Raw genomic sequence first — 24,224 nt, forward strand, 5'->3', positions numbered from 1 at the left:
TTATCCATGTCAATCAAGTCTGCAAGCACGCGTACGGAACCGTTCACCCTGCAAGCAAGTCTCGCGCGAGGAGTGTGAGTTGACATGCGCCTTTATTTTATCCCTTTCTTTTTTCCCACGACAACGCAAAGATCTCCTCAATGAAAATACACAATGGACCAGTTTTCCACCTACTGTATCACATAATTTGGCTAGAAAAAACAACTAAACCAAGGGGAAAATTGGGAACACTATTCCTCAACAATTCACCACGTACCCTATATCCTAAGATGTAAAGAAATATAGAACAAAATGCAAGGGCACAAAAAAGAAGAAGAATTAGAGCCAACGTGATCATACCCTATCTCCCTCACTCCCCATCTTAAAATATGGACGCCGATAACTGCCACACGTGTGGCACAATAGACACCCGCCCACACGTCCCTGTGTGGATACCCAGCAAGCAGCCCACACGACCTTGTGTGGGCGAATATTAGCACTGCCCACACGTGTGGCAGGAGGAGCACCCTACCACACGACTTGTTCGATACAAGGGATCAATCACCCGCACGAATTCGTTCGGCAGGGGAACCCACAGCCCACACGCCTCCATCACACCAGGCCTTTTTTACTGTGAAAAAAAAGGAACAAAAGGCCCACTGCGAACGAATTAAATGAAAAAGCCCAGATTTTAGTTTTTCTGCAACAAATAAAAGCCGGATTTTGCTCAGCTACTGAAAATGCCATCAACTGCTTTGAAAATAGCAGAAAAAATTGCCATTTGAGTTTGACCAAACTATTTGCCATTATATTGTTTTTCAACAATGGCAAAGGTTTATAAACACATATTTAATGCCCAAAATGAAATATGGCAAATCTGCCATGACAGAAAAAACAATATTGCCATGTGAAAAAAAACAAATAGTTGAAAAATTCATGTGAAAATAACACAAAAAATTGACAGGACAATAAAAGATAAAAATGCAATGGCATTTTTTATTAAAAATGCCATGAAAATTTACTTAAAATTGTCGTGTTTTGAAGGAGAATTTTGCCGTGTGTGAGAAAAAAACACAAAAAGTTGAAAATCAAGTATGAACAAAGAGATTTGCCATGAAGATTGGTATCAAAAGAAATTGCCGTATTTTGTATGATGAATTTACCGTGTGTGAAAAAACATACAAAAGTTGGAAATTCAACTATGAACAAGAAACTTGCCATGGCAAATTCGTATCAAAACTTGCCACGGCAAAATTCACGTAAACTAAATTTGTCGTGAACAAGAAAAATTGCCATGGCAGATTCATATTGAAACTTGTCATGGCAGAAAAATCATGTAAACTAAATTGCCATGATTTAAAACTAAATTTTTCATGATCAATAAACTAAATTTGCCATGATTTGTAAACTAAATTTGCCATGAACCAATAAACTAAAATTTGCCATGATCAATAAACCAAATTTGTATCAAAACTTGGCATGGAAGATTTGTATCAAGAATTGCCGTGCTTTGGTATTATGATTTGCCGTGTGTGTAAAAAACAAAAAAAGTTGAAAAACAAAAAATATGAAGGAAGAAATTGCCATGGCAAATTCGTATCAAGAATTGCCATGTGTTTGTATGATGAATTTGCCGTGTGTGAAAAAACACAAAAAAGTTGAATGTCAAATATGAACAAGAAAAATGCCATGGCAGATTCATCTCAAAACTTGCCACGGCGAAATTCATGTAAACTAAAGCTTGCCATGATTTGAAAACTAAATTTTCCATGAACCAAATAAACTAAATTTGACATGATCAAACAAAATCAGTTTGCCATGGTCAATAAACTAAATTTGCCATTATCAACAAACTAAATTTGTCGTAGTTAAGTAAGAAACAAAAGCATAAAGATTGTGGTGGGCGTGTTAAAAAAACCTAAATTTGCCTTGGCAAATAAATGTTAATTGCCACCTTGACTTAATTTTGAAACCTAATTTTGAATCTATGGATCCTATTGCGAGGAAAAACTTACAAATTACATGTAGTAAAAGAAACCAAAGAGATCGTGATTTGTTTGCACTCTAAAGAGAAATATGAATCATGAAAAACATATCCAACTGGGACGACACACAAAATGGTTAGGTGTCGTCTATGAAAAATTTCATATGAACATATATAGCACTTAAGTATGATCTACTAAGGGGATGGTATTTTAGGGACTAGTCTGACAAATCAAGCTCGGTAGAAAGGAAATACATACATATATTTGAGGTGGATAAGGTGGTAAAAGTTGTATATGCACACATCTTAGGTGTGTGTTTGTGTTGCAGGGGTGGGTTATAATAACTATGAAATTCTATAGAAAATGACAATGAATACATCGTGAACTGCCAAATTTAGCTTCTTGAGTGTACATTATATTTGGAATCATAGCATGTGGTTGCATTTGTCTAAGCACATAGATCAAAATTATCTATTCATTTGCCAGACTTGGCTTGGGGTGAATTTTGGAGACTTTTGTTAATTAATGTTGGTGGAAAATTTTGAAATAATTTAAAAAATAAGCCAACATGTTTTAGATAAGACTAGAGGAAGAGAAAATAAGAGGGTAGCCTTGTTGGTTTCTCTATCTTGTGCACGCATGGAACACATGCGTATAGCCAACGCATCGACACCGCCGCCTCTTCCTAGGTTTTTCTTCTTCCGCAACCACTGTTTCCGTCGCCACCACTATGTAGGTCAAACAACATAGGAGTCAGCCACCAATAGCAGTTGTCCAAGGGAAGCCAGCCATTCTCATCCTCGACCTTGGTTTGCTACTGCAGAGGTACGAGACTTTACTTTGTAGTGGCTCTATTCACCGGTAGCCATAGCCATGTTAGTATGGTGTCCCACAGTGGGGTATTTCAGTAGCTGCTCCTATTTGCAATAGGTCTCCTGATTAATATATTGTACTTGCAAAATTGATAGAGATGCTCAAGATAACTAATCATGTGATGTACTTGCTTGTATCTAATGATGTGATGTACTTGCATTATTCAACCACGCAACCGCCAACCACACGAATTGGAGATATTATTATATGTTGCCTTTATTCTATTCATTTATTTTTTCCAAAAAAAGGGATTGGATCTAATACAAAGTCCGTGCATATTGCTGGAACGTACGCCTTGATTCCCGCCTGGCGTGTCACTACCTACGTGTCGTATGTTGTCAGCACGCATACACGACCACTCACCCTGCAAGGAACTTCACGTGAGGAGTGTGAGTTGAGGCACGCCCTTTTTTATCCCTTGAATTTTTTCACCACGTCATCGCAAATATTTCCTCAACCCAAATAAATAGTGGACCAATTTCCCTCCTACTATATAACATAATTTTGTCTATAAAAAAACTAAAACAATGGTAAAATCTTGAAACTATTCATCTACTATTCACAACCTACCCAATCTCCTAAGATGTAAGATTAACAAAAATGGCAACACAAGAAAAGAAGAATTAGAGCCATAGTTCTCATCCCCTCTCCCCCTCACTTATCCATCTTAATGTAGTTGTGGCATTAAAACAATCACATACAATCTAACATTTAATACATGATGTTGCCATAGTCCAGCCTTTAAAAACTACGTTATACACTTAAACATTTTCCACGGTCTTGGCATCAAAAGTACCACATGATACTTCAGGGACTAGTCTGACAAATAAAGCTCAGTAGAAAAGGCAATACATACAGATATTTGGGGAGAGGTGGATAAGGTGGTAAAAGTTGTATATGCACACATCTTAGGTGTGTGTGTGTTGCACGGGTGGATTATAATAACTATGAACATTTATAGACATTGACAATGAATACATCGTGAACCGCCAAATTTAGCTTGTTGAGTGTATGTTGTATTGGAAATCAAAGCCTGTGGTTGCATTCATGTGACCACATAGATCAAAATTATGTATTCATTTGCCAGACCTGACTACATGTGAATTTTGGAGACTTTGGTTAATTAATGTTGTTGAATAGTTTTAGAATAATTTAAAAAATAAGCCAACATGTTTTAGATAGAACTAAAGGAAGAACAAAAAACAAGAGGGCAGCCATGTTGGTCTGTCTATCTTGTAGACGCATAGAAAACTTGTGCATAGCCAACGTATCGACACCGCCGCCTCGGCCTAGGATTTTCTTCTTCTTCCGCCACCACCGTTCGCCTCAACGCCGCTATCTAGTGCAAAAAACATAGGAGTCGGCCACTAGTAGCAGTTATCCAAGGAAAGCCAGCCGTTCTCATCCTTGGCCTCGATTTTTGCTGCGGAGTGTAGAACTGCACGCACCAGTAAGTTCACCCAAAAGTTCAAACTGATGGGGAAAGGTGGACTATGCATTTATACGTCAACACTCCCCCTCACCAGTACTCATAGCCGTGTCAGTATGGTGTCCTGTGGAGGGGGTTTTAATCAGCTGCTCCTACTTGCAATAGGTCTCTCGGTTAATATATTATACTTGACAAAATTATAGAGATGCTCAACATATCTAATAATGATGTGATGTACTTGCATTATTCAACCATGCAACCACCAAGCACACGAGTTGGAGATACTATTATATTTATCCAATATTCTATTCATTTATTTTTTGCAAAAACTAGATTGGATCTATTACAACGGGCATGCATATTGCTGCAACATACACCTTGATTCCCGTCAGGCGTGTCAGTACCAACGTGTCATATGCGGTCAGCGTGCATACAAGATCGTTCACCCAGAAAGAACTTCCGCTTGTGTGTAAGCTGAGGCACACCCTTTATTTTATCCCTTGACCATTTTCGCCACGCCAACACAAATATTTTCTCAACAAAAATACTTAGTGGACCAGTTTTATCAAAAATAGTGGGATCAACATTAACTAAAGTCATGACCTCTCCAAACCCACTTTTATCAAAAATTTCATAAGATTGAACATTCTCTACATATGTGGGATCTAAAGTTGACACTCTTCCAAACCCCCTTTCAATATTATTGCAAACATATTCATTATGAGGCTTAAATAAAATTTTAACATCATACAAAGAATCACCCCAATCATGATCATTGCAACAAGTAGTAGACACAGCAAAATTAGCATCCCCAAGCTTAGGGTTTTGCATATCATTAACACAATTGACATTAATAGAATTTATAATAAATCATTGTGATCATGCTTTTTATTCAAGGAGCTATCCTGAATCACTTCATAAATTTCTTCATCACAATTTTCAGATTCACGAATTTCAAGCAAAACCTCATAAAGATAATCTAGTGCACTCAACTCACTACCAATTGGTTCATCATAATTGGATCTCTTAAAAAGATTAGAAAGTGTATGAGGATCCATAAACTTTTAGCAAGCGAAGATGCAAGCAAAAGGAAGGCACATGGTAACACAAGCAAACATAAGATCGAACGAAAGAAGGGCGAAGAAAAAGGCAAATCTTTTTTAAAATCGTTTTAGAAGTGGGGGAGAGGAAAATGAGAGGTGAATGGCGAATAATGTAATGCAAGAGATGAGAGTTTATGATGGTTACTTGGTATGTCTTGACTTGTCGTAGATTTCCCCGGTAACGCCGCCAGAAATTCTTCCTGCTACTTCTTGAGCTTGCGTTGGTTTTTCCCATGAAGAGGAAAGGGTGATGCAGCAAAGTAGAGTAAGTATTTCCCTCAGTTTGAGAACCCAGGTATCAATCCAGTAGGAGGCAACGCACAAGTCACCGAATACCTGCACAAACAATCAAACAACTTGCACCCAACGCGATAAAGGGGTTGTCAATCCCTTCACTGTTAGTTGCAAAAGTTAGATCTAATAGAGATAGATAAATGGTAAAGTAAATATTTTTGGTATTTTTGGTTTATAGATCAGAAAGTAAAAGATTGCAAAGGAAGTAAATAGGAAACTAAAGTTGTAGACCGGAAACTTATATGATGAAAAATAGACCCGGGGGCCATAGGTTTCACTAGAGGCTTCTCTCGAGATAGAAAATATTATGGTGGGTGAACAAATTACTGCCGAGCAATTGATAGAAAAGCGCAAAGTTATGACGATATAGGCAATGATCATGAATATAGGCATCATGTCCGTGTCAAGTAAACCGAAATGATTCTACATCTACTACAATTACTCCACACATCGACCGCTATCAAACATGCATCTAGAGTATTAAGTTCATAAAGAACGGAGTAACGCATTAAGCAAGATGGCATGATGTAGAGGAATTAACTCAAGCAATATGATGAAAACCTCATCGTTTTATACTCGATGGCAACAATACAATACGTGCCTTGCTGCCCCTACTGTCACTGGGAAAGGCACTGCAAGATTGAACCCAAAGCTAAGCACTTCTCCCATTGCAAGAAAAACCAATCTAGTTGGCCAAACCAAATCGATAGTTCGAAGAGACTTGCAAAGATATCAAATCATGCATATAAGAATTCAGAGAAGATTCAAATAATATTCATAGATAAGCTGATCATAAATCCACAATTCATCGGATCTCGGCAAACACACCGCAAAAAAGTATTACATCGAATAGATCTCCAAGAACATTGAGGAGAACATGGTATTGAGAATCAAAGAGAGAGAAGAAGCCATCTAGCTACTAGCTATGGAACCCTAGGTCTGTGGTAAACTACTCACGCTTCATCGGAAGGGCAATGGTGTTGATGTAGAAGCCCTCCGTGATCGAATCCCCCTCCGGCGGGATGCTGGAAAAGGCCCCTAGATGGGATCTCACGGGTACAGAAGGTTGCGGCGGTGGAAAAGTGTTTTTGTGGCTCTCTCTGTTGGTTTTGGGATATATGAGAATATATAGGCGAAGAAACTAGGTCGGTGGAGTCACGGGGGCCCCACAAGGGTGGGGGCGCACCCTACCCCCCTGGGCGCGCCTTTCGTCCTTGTGGCCGCCTCGTGGCTTCTCTGACTTGCACTCCAAGTCCTCTGGATGTCTTCTGGTCCAAGAAAAATCATCGCAAAAGTTTTATTCCGTTTGGTATTCCTTTTCTGCGAAACTCTAAAACAAGGAAAAAAATAGAAACTGGCACTGGGCTCTAGGTTAATAGGTTAGTCCCAGAAATAATATAAAATAGCATATTAATGCATATAAAACATCCAAAACAGATAATATAATAGCATGGAACAATCAAAAAATTATAGATACGTTGGAGACGTATCAAGCATCCCCAAGCTTAATTCCTGCTCGTCCTCGAGTAGGTAAATGATAAAAACTGAATTTTTGATGTGGAATGCTACCTAACATATTTATCCATGCAAATTTCTTTATTGTGGCATGAATGTTCAGATCCGTATGATTCAAAACAAAAGTTTAATATTGACATAAAAACAATAATACTTCAAGCATACTAACAAGGCAATTATGTCTTCTCAAAATAACATGGCCAAAGAAAGCTTATCCCTACAAAATCATATAGTCTGGCTATACTCCATCTTCATCACACAAAATATTTAAATCATGCACAACCCCGATCACAAGCCAAGCAATTTTTTCATACTTTTGATGTTCTCAAACTTTTTCAACTTTCACGCAATACATGAGCGTGAGCCATGGACATAGCACTATAGGTGGAATAGACGGTAGTTGTGGCGAAGACAAAAAGGAGATAGTCTCACATCAACTAGGCGTATCAACGGGCTATGGAGATACCCAGCAATAGATATCAATGTAAGTGAGTAGGGATTGCCATGCAACGGATGCACTAGAGCTATAAGTTTATGAAAACTCAAAAAGAAACTAAGTGGGTGTGCATCCAACTTTCTTGCTCACGAAGACCTAGGGCAATTTGAGGAAGCCCATCATTGGAATATACAAGCCAAGTTCTATAATGAAAAATTCCCACTAGTATATGAAAGTGACAATATAGGAGACTCTCTATCATGAAGATCATGGTGCTACTTTGAAGCACAAGTGTGGTAAAAGGATAGTAGCATTGCCCCTTCTCTCTTTACTCTCATTTTTTTTATTTGGGCCTTCTCTCATTTTTTTTTGGCCTCTTTTATTTCGTCCGGAGTCTCATCCCGACTTGTGGGGGAATCATAGTCTCCATCATCCTTTCCTCACATGGGATAATGCTCTAATAATGAAGATCATCACACTTTTATTTACTTACAACTCAAGAATTACAAGTCGATACTTAGAACAAAATATGACTCTATATGAATGCCTCCGGTGGTGTCCCGGGATGTGCAATGAATCAAGAGTGACATGTATGAAAGAATTATGAACGGTGGCTTTGCCACAAATACGATGTCAACTACATGATCATGCAAAGCAATATGACAATGATGGAGCGTGTCATAATAAATGGAACGGTGGAAAGTTGCATGGCAATATATCTCGGAATGACTATGGAAATGCCATAATAGGTAGGTATGGTGGCTGTTTTGAGGAAGGTATATGGTGGGTTTATGGTACCGGCGAAAGTTGCGCATCACTAGAGAGGCTAGCAATGGTGGAAGGGTGAGAGTGCGTATAATCCATGGACTCAACATTAGTCATAAAGACCTCACATACTTATTGCAAAAATCTATTAGTTATCGAAAAGAAGTACAACGCGCATGCTCCTAGGGGGATAGATTGGTAGTAAAAGACCATCGCTCGTCCCCGACCGCCACTCATAAGGAAGGCAATCAATAAATAAATCATGCTCCAACTTCATCACATAACGGTTCCCCATACGTGCATGCTATGGGAATCACAAACCTTAACACAAGTATTTCTCAAATTCACAATTACTCACTAGCATGACTCTAATATCACCATCTTCATATCTCAAAACAATCATAAGGAATCAAACTTCTCATAGTATTCAATGCACTTTATATGAAAGTTTTTATTATATCCCTCTTGGATGCCTATCATATTAACACTAAATTTATAACCAAAGCAAATTACCATGCTGTTTAGAGACTCCCAAAATAATATAAGTGAAGCACTAGAGCAATATTGCCTAGCTCAAAAGATATAAGTGAAGCACATAGAGTATTCTAATAAATCACGATTCATGCGTGTATCTCTCAAAAGGTGTGTACAGCAAGGATGATTGTGGCAAAATAAAAAGCAAAGACTCAAATCATACAGGACGCTCCAAGCAAAACACATATGATGTGGTGAATAAAAATATAGCGTCAAGTAAAGTTACCGATAGACGAAGACGAAAGAGGGGATGCCTTCCGGGGCATCCCCAAGCTTAGGCTCTTGGTTGTCCTTGAATATTACCTTGGGTGCCTTGGGCATCCCTAAGCTTAGGCTCTTTCCACTCCTTATTCCATAGTCCATCAAATCCTTACCCAAAACTTGAAAACTTCACAACACAAAACTCAACAGAAAATCTCATCAGCTCCGTTAGTATAAGAAAATAAATCACCAATTTTGGTACTGTTGTGAACTCATTCTTTATTTATATTGGTATAATATCTACTGTATTCCAACTTTTTCATGGTTCATACCCCCGATACTACCCATAGATTCATCAAAATAAGCAAACAACACATAGAAAACAAAATCTGTCAAAAACAGAACAGTCTGTAGTAATCTGTAACTCGCGAATACTTCTGTAACTCCAAAAATTCTGAAAAATTAAGACAACCTGGGCAATTTGTGTACCAATCAGGTTCAAAACGAATAATATCAAAAGCACGCTTCTGTGATCATGAAAATTATTTTCCTGGGCGCAAAAGTTTCTGTTTCTCAGCAAGATCAAAACAACTATCACCGTAAGCTATCCTAAAGGTCTCACTTGGCACAAACACCAATTAAAACACAAAACCATATCTAACCAGAGGCTAGATGAATTATTTATTACAAAACAGGAACAAAAAGCAAACAACAAAAATAGAATTGGGTTGCCTCCCAACAAGCGCTATTGTTTAACGCCCTTAGCTAGGCATTGATAATTTCAATGATGCTCACATAAAAGAGAAGAATTGAAGCACAAAGAGAGCATCATAAAACACATGACAAACACATCTAAGTCTAACATACTTCCTATGCATAGGCATTTTATAAGAAAACAAATTATCAAGGCAAGCAAAAACTAGCATATGCAAGGAAGAAGAAAGAGACGATAGCAATCTCAACATGAAGAGAGGTAATTTAGTAACATGAAATTTTCTACAACCATATTTTCCCCTCTCATAATAATTACATGTAGGATCATAAGCAAATTTAACAATATAGCCATCACAAAACATGTTCTCACCACGATCCACATGCATGCCAAGTTGACACTCTTCCAAAATAGTGGGATCAACATTAACTAAAGTCATGACCTCTCCAAACCCACTTTTATAGAAAAATCATAAGATTGAACATTCTCCAAATATGTGGGATCTAAAGTTGACACTCTTCCAAACCCACTTTCAATAGTATTGCAAACATATTCATCATGAGGTAAAATAAAATTTCAAGATCATACAAAGAATCACCCCAATCATGATCATTGCAACAAGTAGTAGACATAGCAAAATTAGCATCCCCAAGCTTATATTTTTTCATATCATTAACACAATTGACATTAATAGAATTTATAATAAATCATTGCAATCATGCTTTTTATTCAAGGAGCTATCGTGAATCACTTCATAAATTTCTTCATCACAATTTTCAGATTCACGAATTTCAAGCAAAACCTCATAAAGATAATCTAGTGCACTCAACTCACTAGCAATTGGTTCATCATAATTGGATCTCTTAAAAAGATTAGCAAGTGGATGAGGATCCATAAAATTTTAGCAAGCGAAGATGCAAGCAAAAGGAAGGCACATGGTAACACAAGCAAACATAAGATCGAACGAAAGAAGGGCGAAGAAAAAGGCAAATCTTTTCGAAAATTGTTTTAGAAGTGGGGGAGAGGAAAACAAGAGGCGAATGGGGAATAATCTAATGCAAGAGATGAGAGTTTATGATGGGTACTTGGTATGTCTTGACTTGTCGTAGATTTCCCCGGCAACGGTGCCAGAAATTCTTCCTGCTACTTCTTGAGCTTGCGTTGGTTTTTCCCTTGAAGAGGAAAGGGTGATGCAGCAAAGTAGAGTAAGTATTTCCCTCAGTTTGAGAACCAAGGTATCGAATACCTGCACAAACAGTCAAACAACTTGCACCCAACGCGATAAAGGGGTTGTCAATCCCTTCACGGTTACTTGCAAAAGTGAGATCTAATAGAGATAGGTAAATGGTAAAGTAAATATTTTTGGTATTTTTGGTTTATAGATCGGAAAGTAAAAGATTGCAAAGGAAGTAAATAGGAAACTAAAGTTGTAGATCGGAAACTTATATGATGGAAAATAGACCCGGGGGCCATAGGTTTCACTAGAGGCTTCTCTCTAGATAGAAAATATTACAGTGGGTGAACAAATTACTGTCGAGCAATTGATAGAAAAGCGTAAAGTTATGATGATATCTAAGGCAATGATCATGAATATAGGCATCAAGTAGACTGAAACGATTCTGCATCTACTACTATTACTCCACACATCGACCGCTATCCAACATGCATCTAGAGTGTTAAGGTCATAAAGAATGGAGTAACGCATTAAGCAAAATGACATGATGTAGAGGAATTAACTCAAGCAATATGATGAAAACCCCATCTTTTTATCCTCGATGGCAACAATACAATATGTGCCTTGCTGCCCCTAGTGTCATTGGGAAAGGACACCGCAAGATTGAACCCAAAGCTAAGCACTTCTCCCATCGCAAGAAAAACCAATCTAGTTGGGCAAACCAAATCGATAGTTCGAAGAGACTTATAAATATATCAAATCATGCATATAAGAATTCAGAGAAGATTCAAATAATATTCATAGATAAGCTGATCATAAATCCACAATTCATCGGATCTCGGCAAACACACCGCAAAAAAGTATTACATCGAATAGATCTCCAAGAACATTGAGGAGAACATGGTATTGAGAATCAAAGAGAGAGAAGAAGCCATCTAGCTACTAGCTATGGACCCGTAGGTCTGTGGTAAACTACTCACGCTTCATCGGAAGGGCAATGGTGTTGATGTAGAAGCCCTCCGTGATCGAATCCCCCTACGGCAGGACGCCGGAAAGGCCCCTAGATGGGATCTCACGGGTACAGAAGGTTGCGGCGGTGGAAAAGTGTTTTCGTGGCTCTCTCTGTTGGTTTTGGGATATATGAGAATATATAGGCGAAGAAACTAGGTCGGTGGAGTCACGGGGGCCCCACAAGGGTGGGGGCGCACCCTACCCCCCTGGGCGCGCCTTTCGTCCTTGTGGCCGCCTCGTGGCTTCTCTGACTTGCACTCCAAGTCCTCTGGGTTTTTTTCTGGTCCAAGAAAAACATCGCGAAAGTTTTATTCCGTTTAGACTCCATTTGGTATTCCTTTTCTGCGAAACTCTAAAACAAGGAAAAAAACAGAGACTGTCACTGGGCTCTAGGTTAATAGGTTAGTCCCAAAAATAATATAAAATAGCATATAAAACATCCAAAACAGATAATATAATAGCATGGAACAATCAAAAATTATAGATACGTTGGAGACGTATCACTGCCATGGTCCACCCATTAAAAACTACAGTATAAACTTTAACATTTGCCATGGTCTAGGAATTAAAAGTATTATATGATAGTTTAGGGACCAATCTGACAAATCAAACTCGGTAGAAAAGGCGATACATCCAGATATTTGAGGTGGATAATGTGGTAATAGTTGTATATGCACACATCTTAGGTGTGCATGTTGCAGGGGTGGGTTATATCATGAACTGGTAACGTACACCCTGATTCTCGTCTAACATGTCGCACCTATGTGTTGTATGATGTGAGCGCGCATACAGGACTGTTCACCCTCCAAGGAACTTCCGCGTGAGGAGTGTGAGTTGAGGCACACCCTTTATTTTATCCTTGACTTTTTTCACCATGTCAATGCAAATATTTCCTCAACCGAAATACATAGTGCACAAGTTTCCCTCCTACTATATCACATTATTTTGGCTAGAAAAAATTACTAAAACAATGAGAAAATCTTGAAAACTATTCATCTAGAATTCACAAGCTACCCTATATCTTAAGATGTAAAAGAGTCAACAAAAATGGTAACACAAAAAATAAGAATTAGAGCCAATGTATTCATCTGCTCTCTCCCTCACTTCCCCATCTTAGAAAATCTAGATTGAAAAAGGGATGCATGACAATCCCTTTCGGAATATCATTTCATTTAATATTCCATGATCAAAACTAGACTTGCCTCATACAATATCAATTGGCACCTTGACTTAATTATGGAACGTAAATTTGAATCTAGCCAACGCATCAATGCCTCCGCCTCCGCCTAGGTGTTTCATCTTCTTACTCCACCAACATTTTACTCGCCGCCACTATCTAGGCCAGACAACACCGGAGTCGGCAGACTATAGCAGATGTCCAAGGGAAGCCAGTCGTTCTCGTCCTCGGCCACGGTCTGTTGCTGCAGAGGTACGTCGCTTTACTCAGTAGCAGCTCTATTCACCGGTAGCAATATCCATGGTGGTATGGCGTCCTATGGAAGGGTGTTGTATGAGCTGCTCTTTTTTGCAATAGGTATCCCGATTAATATATTGTACTTGGCAAATTGATAGAGATGCTCAACATATCTAATGATGTGATGTACTTGCTTGTATCTAATGATGTGATGTACTTGCATTATTCAACAACTACCAACTACATGAGTTGGAGATATTATTATATTTCGCCATTATTCTACTCATTTTTGCAGAAAATGACTTAGATCCATTAGAAAGGGCGTGCATATTGCGCGAACATATGCCCGGATTCCCGTTTGGCATGTCGCTTCCTACGTGTCGTTCACCCTGCAAGCAACTTTTGCTCGAGGAGTGTGAGCTGAGGCACACTTTACTTTATCCCTTGACTCTTTTCACCAGTCCACACAAATATCATTGCAAATATATCCTCAACCAAAATACACAATGGACTAGTTTGGGTCCTACTATATCACATAATTCTCACTAGGAAAAATAACTAAAACCATGGGCAAATCTGGAACACTATTCATCTGCAATTCATCTGCTACCCTATCTCCTAAGATGTAAGAACACAAAAAATAAGAAGAATTAGATCCAAAGTGGTAAGCCTCTCTCTCCCATATGTCCCCTTCTTAAAAAATCAGGATTCAAAAAGGTTATCCATGTCAATCCTTTCAAAATATCAATTCATTTTCCATGATCAAAACTAGACTTGCCACATATTACTAATGCTAATTGCTACCTTGAGTTAATTAGGGAACCTAATTTTGAATATATGCATCTTATTGTGAGGAAAAAACTGGAATATCCATGCGGTAAAAAAACCATAGGGGTCATTGATTGGTCGCCACTCTAATAAGAAATATGGAAGTTGAAAAACACAGCCAAAAGGGACCACACACAAAATGGTTAGGTGCCGTCTATGTAAAATTCACATGAACATCTATTGCACTTAAGATCTACTAAGGCCGGTCACAATGGGAAGTATCATATACTAGTAATATGCATATGATACTAGTGTATGATACTACTTCCACAATGCATAGTGAAGCTTGGTATCTTATTTGCATCATTTATTGTCATGCATGACACATACTAGTACATCATTTAATATGATACGGTATCATATCATGATACTCAATCCTCTCTCTCCTCATTTAATTGTGTGCCACCTCAACAAAAACGCCTAGTTGGCAAGCATGATACTAGCTATGATACTCCCATTGTAAACGACCTAAAGGAGGTAGACATAGTCTTGGCATTAAAACTACGACATTCACTTTAACATTTAATACATTAATCTGCCATGGTTCAACCATTAATAACTACCATATACAGTTAAACATTTGCCATGGTCTAGGTATTAAAAGTACCACACGAAATTTCAAGCACTAGTCTGCAAATCAGGCTCGGTAGAAAAGGCTATACATACACAATATTTGGGGAGAGGTGGATAAGGTGGTCAAATCTGTATATGCACACATGTGGGGGTTAAGTTGGTCTTCACATAGGTTTTCAAACTGTCAAACATAACTTTTGGGCTAACATCAACCCCCATGTACCTGCGGATGAAAACAAATTAAGGGTTCAAAAAGTTGTCAGGACATCACATATATCTAACACGCACAAAAGGTATGGTGTTGCCAACATTAACTTACTGTTGTTGCCACTGTTTTCATGACAAGATGAAAACATTTTTTTTGATTTATTTCCACTACCCATGCTCCCCCCCCCCCCCCCCCCCCCCTATAGAATAACAATACAAAAAGGTTCATGTAAAACCATGTAAACTATGGGTTATGTTGGCGAACTTTGTGTTTGTGGCCTTTCCATATGGGTGCTTGTATACACGAGAACTTCTGCTTCTGACTTTGTGATATATGTTGAGGAATGTTGCATTTAATGTTTCAGTGCTTGTGACATGGGGGTTGTGAGATATATGAATTGCTATGTATGTTTAATTGGCAGGCTAATTGCGAAACAAATTTAAAAATGTTTCTGACAAAAGCTTTGCTAAGTGTAACACTAGGCAAAAGGCATGTATGTTGAGTGCTACACTCGGCAAAAGGTGCCATGATGGTTACTCGTGGGAGTATTTATCATATGCCTGGCAGTGACACTCAGCAAAGACGGCCATGTGGCTTGCCCTAGAAGCCCGCCAGTCGTCCGAAAGCCGAGTGCCATGTGTAATTTATTTTTTATGGAAAAATTTAATCGGTTGTTGAGAACTAACCTATGATTGGATGGTTAGGAAGATGGTTGGTGCACGAAGAATCAAACTCATTCTTTTAGTGGGAGGCAACATTCCCATAGACAGCGATGTGCCTATAATGACTTCCTCAATATCAAGACGAGCCGGCTCGGTCTCACAAAGGTTGAAGGTGCTCATGGTGGTAGAGTGTGTGTCCAGGCATTTATAGCGATGAGTGTATATTTTCAGACACAAAAAAAGTGAATATGCATGTACGTGAGCGCTTGCTGTAATTGTGTTTTAAAAGAAAATCGGTTGTTGGTGAGATTTTGGGTGCAACTTGGATTGGGCTTGCAGTTTTTCCTTTTTTTTACGGCTATGAACGTTGTAGTTGCATGGTACTCCCTCTGTAAAAAAATATAAATGTGGTGCTCTAAACGCTCTAATATTTCTTTATGAAGGAAGTACAAGCAGAGTTGTTGATGCTTTGACGAAAGAGGCGATGTCAGTCTCAGTCTCCGTCATGCTTACAACCTCGAACTTATTCTTTATAAAAGCCAGCTAACTGCACAGACTTTCCACACGACACAACACGGAGGATCCACAGAAGCAAGCAAAGGAGAGAAAAACATGGCGTCGTCGCAGCCGGCCAAGGCCAAGCCGCACGTCCTGCTCATCCCCTACCCGGCTCAAGGCCATGTGAACCCGTTGCTGAGGCTGGCCAAGGCCCTGCACATGCGCTCCTTCCACATCACCTTCGTCCACACCGAGCACAACCATCGCCGCCTCCTCCGGTCCCGCGGGCCGGGCGCCGTCGAGGAGGTCCCTGGCTTCCGATTCGAGACAATTCCTGACGGGCTCCCGCCGGCAGACCTCGATGCCACCCAGGACATCTGGATGCTCTGTGAGGCCACGAGGCGGACGTGTCCGGGGCCTGTCAGGGAGCTCATCGAGAGGCTCAGCCACACCGAGGGCGTCCCGCCGGTGACCTGCGTCATCGCCGATGGCGCCATGGGGTTCGTGGTGCACGTGGCCAAGGAGTTGGTGCTGCCAGCCTATCTGTTCTTCACGACCAGTGCATGTGGGCTCTTGGCATATCTCAACTTTGATCAGCTTGTCAAGAGAGGCTACGTGCCATTCAAAGGTAAAATGAGTTTACTCCACTCGTTCTATTGTACTCCCTCCTTCCCAAAATATAAGGTGCACATTAACTTTTTTGGTCTTCATTGCACAACTTCACTATGATTTTCACATATTATATGCCTACAAAATTATTATAAAGACATATGAAATAAAATTGTTTTTAAAGACAAATACAATGATACTATTGATACATGTTCAATCCATGTATTTTGGTACATATTAATGGTCAAAGTCATGCATCACAGACCGTGAAAAGTCAAGCGCGCCTTATATTTTGGGAAGGAGGGAGTAATTACTTGTCTTAGATTTGTCTAGATACGAATACATCTAGACACGTGTAATTTGGGACGGAGGTAATAATTTCTAACCGTAAGTCAAAATGATATCACACAGTCGTACGGACAACTCAGCTTGCAGTTGACATCTACCACTAGTTATAGTGGGAATATAAACGTCATTTAATGATCACTACAGTTAACAAAATGAATGAATTCAACAACATTTGATTTCATGGCTCTCTTTCCGGAACGATCAACATAAGGGGGTCGATTTGACAGTTGCCAAAAAATGATTCACATCAATCGATTCATTCTTTCTAGCGGCCCTCCTCTGGCTTTGTTCTTCTTCTTCCTGCTGCTACTGCCAATTGATGCCGGCCTAACCGCATGCTGTCGTCACCTACACTTGGTGCCTCTGCCACACACACACACCTTGCCCAGCATGAGCCACATCCTCTGCCGTCCTGCCACCACCGCCAGCTATCCTTCTAAACCCCGACGCAAGCCAGAGAGCTCCTCGTAACCCTCGGACCTGAACCCATCAACCTCTGACTTCTCCCTTCATCGGCGACGCCGCTGGCGCATAGTCTGTGGCGCCGGGTTGGCTCTGCCTCGCAGGACTCCACATGCCCGCTGCTGCTCGCCACTTTGCCTTCAAACATAACTCGTTCCCTCTCGAAATCTAGATTTTTCCTTGGAGATAGTCCGGTCTCTAAGTAGTGTAGGTGACAAACTTTGTGAAATCTTCTGGAATAACCACTGCATATTGATGTCATATGAGGCTGTCATGCCAAGTTTCATGTTTTTCAGACTTCATTTGCATTTAAAAAATCAAGACCAGTAAACTCCATATTTGGGGCCGAGTCCTAACACCAAGATGTTTCGAATTCCTTTCATATTCTTGGATAAGGCCTAAACATAGGCTAAAGAACACAAGTAGGATTTTTCAAGCCAATTATGCCATTTTTCCGTGCAGTTATAGTTCAAATTCAAATTATACACATTAAATGCCTAAAAATGCATTAAATTGCTATAAAAGGAAATATAAAAGGGGAAAGGAAAGAAAGAAAGATCAATCATGTAGAAAATAAAAGAACATAAAATGCAGAAAAAGGAAATAAATAATGTACAAAAAATATGAAAGAAAATAAGGGAGTAGAAAAAGGGAAAAGAAAAAGCATTTTCCCAGTGCCACATGGAAGGAACTCGGTAAAGCATCCGTTTGTCGAGAGCCATGTGGCAGGAACTCGACAAAGGTTGGATTTGTCGAGTGTCATCATTTTTCCTAGTGTTTTCTTCATGGAACTCGGTAAATTTCATGTTTTCCTAGTACCAATGAAATGCACTCGACAAACATTTGGCACTAGGCCAAATTCTAGTTTTCAGTAGTGCAAGTATGGTATTATAGAGGGTGCAAATTCAGAAAATTTGAAGAATGGGGTTTAAAATCAAATACTGGCCATGGTGTTAAAATGAACTTTTTCCTAACTAATAGAGCAATGTCATTTGAATCTCACTAGGCATCACCTAGTGAATGCCCCACTACCTTTTAGTCATCATGATAGTAATTAGTTGAATCTTGGTCCAAGCCTTAGTTGCATATGATATAAATGCATAAGGTCATGTTTTCTATTTTGGGGGGGGGGGGGGGGGGGGGGGGGGGGGTAAGACAGAGCTTTAGTTATGAAATAGGATCATTACAATCTCTGAAGAGTAGATACAAATTGTACGTAGGAGTAGCAAGATACAAAATTGTACAGTGCACCGTATGCTTTGTCAACATTACTAGTTTGTGATCTATCCTAGTACAGAGGAAAATCCTATATGATGGCCTTTTTTAGAACACACAAATGGTCTGCGGGGCCTATCTTCTTTCTCGTAAAAAAGTTAGAAACACCTTAGAAGATGCCATGTTAAGATGGATCTCAAAGCACCCATGTCAATCCCCACATATGCCACACCACGTCTGGTGTGTGAGAAGGACATTTGCAGAAGCAAATCAATCCAGGGGTGCAAATGTAGTGTACCCTTTAGGATATTTTTGTCCCTCTTTAGTTCGAGTAAATGATCACAAAACTTTGGAAAATGTAATCCATTTGGTTGAGTTGAGGAGAGATAAAGGGTACTTTGAGGATTACAATCTTGCATCCTTATCTCTATGACAATCCCCACTAGCTAGTTGCGTCTGTCAACAAACATTAGGCACCATCAACATTAATTTTGGCCCAGTTCTCAGGAGCCTGCCAATCAAAGCCATGCCTCGAGACAAAAAAGAACTTTGAGGCATAAGATATGGTTGTCACACTTGTATCATTGCCATCTGCATCACGTGACCCCTACTTTAGACACGCTACACCATCTTCCACCTCTTGACAACAAATGGTGCATATGTCGATCGGGTCTACATTAAGAGTCTTGAGTTCAGTAGCCGGATTCTATATATATACATAGTATATATAGAATTCGCTTTTTATTCATCTGATGTGTGTGTGTGGACTGTAATGTATATACCCTATCTAATGACCTGTACACATGCACAACAGATGAGAACTGCTTCACAGACGGTTACCTCGACACCCCTGTGGGCTGGATAACCGGAATGATCAGCAACGTCCGCCTCCGCGACCTCCCAACGTTCATCCACACGACCGACACCAATGATGTCATGGTGACCATCAACATCAAGCAGTGCGAGCTGGACGCTCCCGCCGCTGACGGCATCCTCCTCAACACCTTCGATGACCTAGAGCAAACGTCGTTGGCCGCCATCCGCGAGCGTCTACCCAACACCATCACCATCGGACCACTCATCTCACTGCCGTCCTACCTTCCATCCCTCACCTCGAGTTTGTGGAAAGAGGACAACGTATGCACTTCTTGGCTGGACAAGCAACCGGATGGCTCTGTGGTGTACGTCAACTTCGGGAGCATCACAGTCATGTCGACGGAGCAGATGGTGGAGTTTGCACGGGGGTTAGATGGCGCCGGCAGCCCGTTCCTATGGGTTGTCCGGCCAGATATGGTGCGGGATGGCAGCCTGCCTGAGGGGTTCGTGGAGGAGGTGGCGGGGAGGGGGCTCATTGTGGGGTGGTGCAACCAGGAGGCGGTTCTGGAGCACCGCGCAACTGGGGGTTTCTTGACCCATTGCGGGTGGAACTCGACACTGGAGAGCCTACGCGCTGGCGTGCCAATGGTATGTTGGCCATTCTTCGCTGAGCAAGTGACCAACTGCAGGTACGCATGTGACGAGTGGGGTGTCGGCATTGAGATGGCACGCCAGGCCGGGCGGGAAGAGGTGCAGGCGGCGGTGAGGGAGCTGATGGGTGACAGGGCGATGAGACGGAAGGCGGCAGAGTGGAAGGAGAAGGCAGAGAAGGCAGTCACCGTGGGTGGTTCATCGCATGGGAACCTCGAGAGGTTCATCCAAGAGATCGCACGCGTCAAGTGATAGTAGTATATATACTCTGGGAAATGATAAAAGTACAAACATATATTGACTGTGCAAAGAAATTTGTGCTACATGCACATTGTATGTTTTATGTATGAGCTTTTGAGTAATTAATTGTGATATTGTTGTATTTGGAAGGGATGGGAAATTAATTACTGCTGGTCCCATATGATACATACGAGGGATAGACGTACAGTGTAGTTGCATAGATCGGGTTTGCATTTTGATTGTATCCTCTGAATTACACCACTTGAATTTTAATTTTTGCTTTGTCGTATAGTGTAGTGTCATTCTTTTGTTTTTGCCGTAGTGCATCTAACACTAGTCGTCGTATGTTTTCTCTGCAAATTTGTAGGGAACAGGCAAAGTCGGCATAGGATAGATAGAATAGGATGGGTCTTTCATTTTCGGGCTGTTATCGCAACCTAATTAACATATAGATTAATGTAATTAACTGTAGCAGCCAAATGACTTTGTTGATGAGGTGGAGGAACGGATCGTCCCGAGTAAATTTATGCAGATAGATGCCCTCCAGCAATGTTAACCTCTCATTCCTCAATCCCCTCAACTTATGAATTCCCATTGAACATGTGCGACATGGCTGACATGCACACAACACCTTCTTAATAGTTATATGTTTTTTAACTACAACAATGCAACCACATGTGTACATGACAAAGATGCAAATAGAAAGAGGAAAGCATAAGTGATGCCTCCCTCTCCGAGCAAATCCCCAAAAACTATCACAATTCTGGCCTCATTTTTGGAAAAAAAAAAAAAATCAATGTTACAAATTTTTCCAAAAGATTGCTGGCATTAGTAATCTTTTTGACAAACACTAATCACTCCAACATGCACGCGTTGACATTGAATCTAATGGGTGGATCCCACCGTAAGTGATGATGTGGCACCCAAACCGCACATCGTTTGACTCAAACGTTAGGCAGGCTTAGGGACCACCCTCTCAACATCCATAACCCCCTTCTCTTTCTTGTGTATCTCATCGAACTCCTTGCGAACGCACGGCTGGCTGCCACTCCTACGGGAGACACACGGCTGCAACTCGTGACATCTGGTGCACGCAATCGGTAGCAGAGACAAGGTTGTGGCTCACTAAGGTTGCATCTGTCCTCCGGGTGTGTGTTCCTCCCCATCATCGTCCAAAACCGCCTCGTGCATGCGTTGTCATGTCGTCCACCCTGGATGCACGCACAACTTCGATCTTGGTGTTGGCGATGATTGTGAGCAACACCGGAGCAGAGGACGAGGAGGAACTATAGCACGCAGGCCTCAACGCAAAGTTCATGGAGGTGGCTTAGGCGTCGAGCAGGGAGTCAATGGCAAGCAAGTGTGGCTACATGGCGCCTGTCCGGGAGGTGAGCAAGTAGGATGGCAGGATCAACAAAATAATTAACTTTCTTTCCCTACTTCATTGTAGCATGCAACAAAAGATGTGTCACGGTGTTGCCTGCTATGTGTGGTCCTCTTACAAGAGATTTTGCTACAATACTTCTTCACTCGCAACTCCTCATGGAATTCTAGTCAATCTTTGTGCAGCTTCAAACAACTGGATTGGATATGCATGTGCTTGTGCTATCACTTTTAAGCAAAAAAGATCATGTAAACTGACATTATTGTGGTGTCACATTGTTATGATATATCATCGAATCTAACTTCTATATTTTACAAGTTTGGGCATTATCACATTTTCAAATATCCATGATTGATATATATGTAAGACATAAGAGGATGGTTTTGTGTTCAATAGGGAATTGGCACTCGGGAAAACAATTGAGAATCCAGATAGGCAGATCTAGGCTGGACGGGGATTGGGGGTATTTGATGACGGAAGGGGATCAACCCAATCCCCAAAGCGGTTTGGCTCCAAACAAAATCATGTTTTTTCCTTTGCGCATTTTCTCAGTTTTTTCGGTTTCTTTTATTTTTCTGTTGTTTGGAATTTTAAAAAATGTTCAACATTTTTCAAAGTTTTCAATTTTTCCAAAAAACAATAGAAATGTCAAAACTGTTGAAAACTTCAAAAAAAATCAAAAAAATGCTGTTTTTCAGAAAAATAGTAATTTCAATTAATATTCATGTGTTTCAAAAATTGTTCACAATTTATTAAATTTCAAACCTGATTCATGTTATTCAGAAAAATGGAAATTTCAAAAAAAATGGACTTTTGAAACAAATGCTTTTATAAAAAATATGTTCACATTTTAAAAAAATATGAGGTTTTTCCATAAAATATTCTCAAATTTCAATAAGTACCCAACCTGAGCATTCTCTTAGCGTTTTCAGAAAATAAGAGGTTTCACCCGACTTGAGCCTTCTCTTCGATCCATCAGTCCATAGTTGACTGGTCAACCATTCAACCAGTCAGTTGTTCACCAGACGATCATTGACTGGTTGACTTTTAAAAAACAGATCTGAATTTTTTGTAAATCAATTATAAAAACCACTTACATTCAAAAAGGTAAATATACTTGCACAAAAAATCATGAAAAATTGAATATCAAGTAAAAAATAGGTTCATAAATTCTGGAAAACCTTCCAAGGATTTTAACAAAAGTTCAATGCTTTTTGAGAAAGATTTCATGAATTTAAGAAAAGTTCATCGATTTAGGCAAAAAATATCAAAACGAAAAAAGTAATTTATTTCGAAAGAAAAAAGATTTAACAAATTTGAAAAAATTTCGTTCATGTTGAAATAAAGTTTTAGGAAATGAATAGAGTTTGTAGATTTGAAAACAGTTCACAAAAATTAAAAACAATTCATGAAATCATTACAAAAGTATGATTTTTTTGAAAAAGAACATGAATTTAAATAAATTTCAACGATTTTGAAAATAAGTTCACATGGAGGGAAAAATGTTCACAAAAACATTCAAATAGGATTCGGGCTGATATATATGTCTCACATTCGGCGAGACAGAGGCAACACTCGCTAAAGGGGTCCTACGAGTTGGGCCGATGCATGCGCGCGGGAAACAACCTCTTTTTGTTTTGGTTTCTTTTCATGTTTTTTTCTTTCCTGTTTTTACTTTTGTTTATACATCCAAATATTCTATATAAAATTTACTCAAAATAATATTATATAAAAAACATTTGAAAAAATGTTGACCAAGCATTTAGAAAATGTTAAATGTGTATTGAGAAAAGGTTAATCACGTATAACAAAAACGTATACAGATAATAAAAAATTTATGAACAAATTGATCATGTATTTAAAAAGAGTTAATTAAGCATTTCAAAAAATGTTGAACAAGTGTTTGAAAATGTTAAGCAAGCATTTGGAAAATGTTAAGTGTGTATAGAAAAAGTGTTAAACATGTATTAAAAATGATGAAACAAATTTGATCATGTATATGAAAATGTTAATCAAGCATTTGGAAAACAATGTTGAAAATGTATTTGCAAAACGTTAAATATGTATGCACAAAATGTTGACCATGAATTAAAAATTATGAAAAATTTAATAATGTATATAAATATATTAAGCAAGCATTTCAAAAAATGTGGAACAAGTATTTGAAAAAATTTAAATATGTATACAAAAAATGTTGATCATGTATTAAAAATGACGAAATTTTTTGATCATGCATAAAAAAATATTAATCAAGCATTTCAAAAAATGTTGAACAAGTATTTGAATACAAATTTTATATACAAAT

At 39.4% G+C, this 24,224-nt stretch overlaps 1 protein-coding gene across 1 annotated transcript; it reads left to right on the top strand.

The window, feature by feature from the left end:
* The first annotated feature begins 15,686 nt into the window (after positions 1 to 15,686).
* Positions 15,687 to 21,304, top strand: LOC109747404 (linamarin synthase 1). Its single transcript, XM_020306471.3, has 2 exons — positions 15,687 to 16,822; positions 19,643 to 21,304. The coding sequence occupies exons 1-2, from the start codon at positions 16,309 to 16,311 to the stop codon at positions 20,545 to 20,547; spliced, it is 1,419 nt and encodes a 472-aa protein (XP_020162060.1). The 5' UTR covers positions 15,687 to 16,308; the 3' UTR covers positions 20,548 to 21,304.
* The last annotated feature ends 2,920 nt before the right edge of the window (positions 21,305 to 24,224 follow it).

The sequence above is a fragment of the Aegilops tauschii genome, chromosome 4 (genome assembly GCF_002575655.3).
Source record: "Aegilops tauschii subsp. strangulata cultivar AL8/78 chromosome 4, Aet v6.0, whole genome shotgun sequence".
NCBI lineage: Eukaryota > Viridiplantae > Streptophyta > Magnoliopsida > Poales > Poaceae > Aegilops > Aegilops tauschii.